Here is a 6000-nt window from a genome sequence, read left to right on the forward strand (position 1 = left end):
TTTGCCTAGTCAAAGCACCTTCAGTCTTAACCAAATCAGAACAAAGTTAGTCAATGTTAGCCTGGCTAACTCCACTTTTCACTGCACAGTCGGTTTGTGGTGGTGTCTTATAAAGGAAATAAAAATATATGCATCCTACAGTACCTGAACCCCAACCTCCTGGCAGTAGTGACTGAGAGCACAGACTTGCACCAAGAGCGAAGCTTTATTGGAATCCTGCTGATCGATGGCGTGACGGGGCGGATTATCCACGAAGCTGTTCAGAGAAAGACCAGAGGACCGGTTCATGTTGTGCACTCTGAAAACTGGGTGGTGGTAAGTCCTAACGTTTTTAATGTTTTTTTTTTTTTTTTTGTCCGGATGGTGTTGTCATTTTTTGATTTCCGTCCTGCCCATTTGCAGTATGAATATTGGAGCACCAAGTCTCGCAGGAATGAGTTCTCGGTGATTGAACTGTACGAGGGCATGGAGTTGTACAACAGCAGCGTGTTCAGCTCTCTGGATCGACCTCACGCCCCACAGGTGCTCCAGCAGTCTTACATTTTCCCTTCAGGCATCTCCGCCATGGAGGCCACGCTGACCGAGAAGGGCATCACCAGCCGCCATCTGCTGAGTGAGTCATATCCTCAAAGTTTTGTGAATATTAGACAAATACCCAATGTTTTATGGACAATGCTGTGCTCGATGCCAGGTTTTTTTAACCTATTTTGCTCAAATTTGAGGTTTTGGCAAATTTTCACATTTGGTTCAAATTTCTTGGAAATGTTTAACACATTTTTTTTGCCAATACACAGTCGGCTTGCCTTCAGGAGGGATTTTGTCACTGCCCAAAATGTTCCTTGACCCCCGCAGACCTGAAATCATATCTGAGCAGAGCAGGTGAGTTCTCTAAGGTCAGGTTCACACAAACACGGATACCTAATAAACACATTACGTCCTCCGTTTATGCTGGACCATTGGGCGCACCGGTTTATAAGGCGCACTGCCGATGAATGGTCTATTTTTTTAATCTTTTTTTTGCATATATTAGGCGCACCGCATTATACGGCACATTAAAGGGATCATATATATTTTTTTCTAAATGGAAAACACTTCCTTGTGGTCTACATAACATAAAAAGGTGTTTTTTGGTCAAAATGTTGCATGGATTATGTTTTACAGATCATCTTCAAACTGCTTTAAGACAGTAGCTTCTGGATGCTCCGTTTTGTGGGCGGTCTTATTTACATGACTCACCTTCGCAGTGTCTTCTCCCCGTCATCTTTTTTGTAGCATGCAAGAACGGGAGTGGAAGAAGTGTCAAAAGATGGCGCTAACTGTTTTAATGACATTCAGACATTACTTCAATCAATAACGGAGCGGCATCTCCTCATCCATAAACAACAGCTGTGTCCTGTGAAAAACCGTCCAATCGGAACTCTAATTACTAAAATTCCTTGGGTGAATAATCTAAACACAGTACACCGGTATGTTTTACCGCTTTCATGGCGAGTTTACACACAGATATAAGTAAGAACTTTACACTACTTTATATTAGAAATGGCAACAATGGAGGATTAATGTACCATAACAAGAAGATAGAGAAAAAGAGGAAGCTTATCAAGTACAGTGTCGACACGCACGACGAAGACGGACTCGCGCAATTTTGCAGGATTCATGCAGATCCCAAATACAGATCAGCAGGTAGTAGGTAGGAAAAGTTGCTTTAGCATAATATTGCGAAACAAAACGGCAGATAATGTCTTACCTTATACACACACCATAATAATAGTTGTTTGTTTAATGTGCGAACATACTTCAAGCGGTGCGGCTTCATAGCTTACCAAAGTCATACTAAAACATTTTGATGTATTTTTGAGCGCCGGGTGTAAAGTTGTATATTTTCAATGGAACATTTAAAATGTTGGTGTTGTTCACTTGAGACATATTGCTATCATTACACCATGTACCAAATAAAATAGCTTCGAGGTGGGTAAGCCCAACCAAACTTAATCCGTACATTAGGCGCACCGGGTTATAAGGCGCACTGTCGAGTTTTGAGGAGAAAAAAAAAAGGATTTTAAGTGCGCCCTGTAGTCCGGAAAATACGGTACTTATCTCTGCGTTTAGGCCTCTTCTCCACACGCAAAAAAATACTTTTGTTTTTAAAAATGCAGACATTTGCAAACGCTGGCCAGAGTGTAGAGGGGGGGGGTTTACAGAAAAAGCGGGCAGCTTAGTTGCCAGAATTGTACTATTAAAGGCCTACTGAAACCCACTACTACCGACCACGCAGTCGGATAGTTTATATATCAATGAAGAACTTTTAACATTGCAACACGTGCCAATACGGCCGGGTTAGTTTACTAAATCGCAATTTTAAATTTAGCGCCGAAAAATCCTGCTGAAACGTCCCGGTATGATGACGCGTTCCAGCATCGTTCCCAGCTATTAAGTCGTCTGTTTTATCGCAAAATTCCACAGTATTCTGGACAACCTGTGTTGCTGAATCTTGTGCAATTTGTTCAATGAACGATGGAGACATCAAAGAAGAAAGCTGTAGGTGGGAAGCGGTGTATGGCGGCCGGCTTTAGCGACACAAACACAGCCGGTGTTTCATTGTTTACATTCCCAAAATATGACAGTCAAGCTTTACTATGGAACAGAGATGTCAAGCGACCACGGTTGGATTGGACCACACACACAAAGTATAGTGTATCATGTGTATTAATAAAAAACATTTTACCATTCTGTATTCTGAGGGCGATCTATGTCGTGTGCTACTTCAGCATCAACATCTGCAGGGTCCTCCTGACCGTCAGCGTCGGGTTTAAAGCGGTATGGCGCTATCCCTTGTTGCGGTTGGGCCTTGCCAAGTGGTCCTGCCACCCAGACGGCTGCCACGGCGCCTGTCACAGCATCTTCCCTATCTTAATCGCTCCCACTGCCCTCTTGTCCTTTTTTTATTTCTCTCATCCTTCACTCTCACTTTCCTCATTCACAAATCTTTCATCCTCAGTCAAATTAATGGGGAAATCGTCACTTTCTCGGTCCGAATCGCTCTCGCTGCTGGTGGCCATGATTGTAAACAATGTTCAGATGTGAGGAGCTCCACAACCCGTGACGTCACGCGCATTTCGTCTGCTACTTCCGGTACAGGCAAGGCTTTTTAATCAGCACCAAAAGTAGCAAACTTTATCGTCGATGTTCTCTACTAAATCCTTTCAGCAAAAATATGGCAATATCGCGAAATGATCAAGTATGACACATAGAATGGACCTGCTATCCCCGTTTAAATAAGAAAATCGCATTTCTGTAGGCCTTTAAATTTACATTGTTTTTTAAAAGTTAAAGTTAAAGTACCAATGATAGTCACACACACACACTAAGTGTGGTGAAATTTGTCCTCTGCATTCAACCTATCCCCTTGTTCACCCCCTGGGAGGTGAGGGGAGCAGTGAGCAGCAGCGGTGGCCACGCCCGGGAATCATTTTGGTGATTTAACCCCCAATTCCAACCCTTGATGCTGAGTGCCATACAGGGAGGTAAAGGGTGCCATTTTTATAGTCTTTGGTATAACTCGGCCGGGGTTTGAACTCACAACCTATCGATCTCAGGGCGGACACATACACACACACACACTTACAACATTGTATTGTTAATGGAAAACAGTACAAGTTCTTTTTTTTATTCTGGCAACTTAGCTGCCAGTGTTTCTACCGTAAAAACAAATGTACTGTCTTTCCATTTCCAGTAATACACCATAGATTTTACAGTCAAAAACTGGCAGCTCAGTCAACAGAAATTTTATGCAAAAAACTGTATTTTTTTCAGTTTACAGTAATATGCTGTAAAGAACAGCATAAAATGTATTGTCATTTCAATTCATTTTAAGGGTAGTTTGCTGTAAAGTAAAATATATATATATATTTTTTTAGACAACATGTTTGGAAAGTATGATAATATGCAGTAATATCTGTTGCAATAATGCATAGTATTAAAGGTATGCAATTTCAAGCAGCACATATATTTTTTTCTGTCAAAATGAAACAAATCAATTGCGTTTAATGAGAAAAATATTAAGTACTTTATTGAAACACATCATTTCCTAGTGTTTGCGGGCCAGACAAAATTATGCCACGGGCCCCCCGGCCTTGAGTTTGACACCTGTGTTGTAGTTGTAGATGGAGCCGGGCGTGACGTATATATATAATATATATACAGTTGGGCAAAAAAGTATTTAGTCAGCCACCGATTGCGCAAGTTCTCCCACTTAAAATGATGACAGAGGTCTGTAATTTTCATCATAGGTACATTTCAACTGTGAGAGACAGAATCTGAAAAAAAAAACAGGAATTCACATTGTAGGAATTTTAAACAATTTATTTGTAAATTATGGTGGAAAATAAGTATTCGGTCAACCATTCAAAGCTCTCACTGATGGAAGGAGGTTTTGGCTCAAAATCTCACGATACATGGCCCCATTCATACTTTCCTTAACACGGATCAATCGTCCTGTCCCCTTAGCAGAAAAACAGCCCCAAAGCATGATGTTTCCACCCCCATGCTTCACAGTAGGTGTGGTGTTCTTGGGATGCAACTCAGTATTCTTCTTCCTCCAAACACAACGAGTTGAGTTTATATCAAAATGGATACATGGATGGTACAGCAGAGGATTGGGAGAATGTCATGTGGTCAACTCAACTTGTCGTGTTTGGAGGAAAGAGAATACTGAGTTGCATCCCAAGAACACCATACCTACCTCATGCGTTTTGCTGCTTCTCATACGAGACTGCAACGCATACTTGTTCAACAGCCATACCTTTTACACTGATGTATGTGATGTAGGCAGCTTTAAAACTCTTGCTGGTGTGCGCCACACTCTGTGAACCCTCACCAAGCACATTTCTGGAGAGCATTGGCTCTTTGGCACATTATAAACGCAGCATAGACCCATAATGCCATGCATCCGTGACTCTTGGCTATATTATACACGCGCCCCCAACCCCACCCACCTCAACCAACGCACGCAGAGGGGGGGGGGGAGTCGTGGATGCATTGCATTCTGGGTAGGTGTTGTGTTGCGTTTGTGGTGTGTTGCAGGGCCGATGTTCTCCAGAAGTGTGTTTGTCATCGTTTAATGTGGGTTCGCGGAGTGTTGCGCGTATTGGTAGGAGTGTTGAAGTTGTTTTATATCACAACCATTAGTGTGATCTGTATGGCTGTGGAACAAGACCCCTGGTTTACACACAGTAAAAGCAAAAAAACTCTTCTCTGCCATTTTGAAAAAGATGACAGGGGAATCGTCACCCGTGACATCACGAATTTGACCCTGCGGTAAAAGTGAGCATGCGCTTATAAATTTGGGGAACGAGTTTTACCCGGCAGTAATTCAATGCAGGCGCATATTACATGCCAGGTGGCATTCAAGGAAATACGGTAATCATTATTTCCCCAAAAATATAGCTTATGAGTTTGAACATCAAATATCTTGTCTTCTTCAATTGATTATGGGTTGAAAAGGATTTGCAAATCATTGCATTCCGTTTATATTTACATCAAACACAATTTCCCAACTCATATGGAAAAAAGGTTTGTACATTCACGTGTATATATATACAGTGAGAGTAAAAAGTATTTGATCCCTTGCTGATTTTGTTGGTTTGCCCACTAATAAAGACATGATCATTGTATACTTTTAATGGTAGATGTATTTAAACATGGTGAGATAGAATATCAAAAAGAAATTCCAGACAATAACTTTAAGGAATATATTTTAATTGATTTGTATTTCATTGAGGGAAAAAAGTATTTTATCCCCTGGTGTGCATTAGGATTTCTGGCTTTCACAGAGCAGTTAGACACTCCCAATCAACTTGGGAATTGAAGACTGAATTGAAGACACCTGTTCTAACTAATCACCTGTATAAAAGACACCTGATCAGAGACTCAGACAGATTCCAAACTCTCCAACATGGGTAAGACAAAATAACTCTCTCAGGACCTCATAGACAGGATTGT

General features: G+C 41.4%; 1 protein-coding gene across 1 annotated transcript in view; it reads left to right on the top strand.

Annotated features, from left to right (window-relative positions):
* emc1 (ER membrane protein complex subunit 1) overlaps positions 1 to 6000 on the top strand; it is a 31698-nt gene that overhangs the window by 20362 nt on the left and 5336 nt on the right. Inside the window, exons 17-19 of the mRNA XM_061903724.1 lie at positions 142 to 315; positions 403 to 613; positions 795 to 879. Of these exons, the coding sequence (XP_061759708.1) occupies positions 142 to 315; positions 403 to 613; positions 795 to 879 (470 nt within the window). The remainder of the gene's footprint in view (positions 1 to 141; positions 316 to 402; positions 614 to 794; positions 880 to 6000) is intronic.

The sequence above is a fragment of the Nerophis ophidion genome, linkage group LG06 (assembly GCF_033978795.1).
Source record: "Nerophis ophidion isolate RoL-2023_Sa linkage group LG06, RoL_Noph_v1.0, whole genome shotgun sequence".
NCBI lineage: Eukaryota > Metazoa > Chordata > Actinopteri > Syngnathiformes > Syngnathidae > Nerophis > Nerophis ophidion.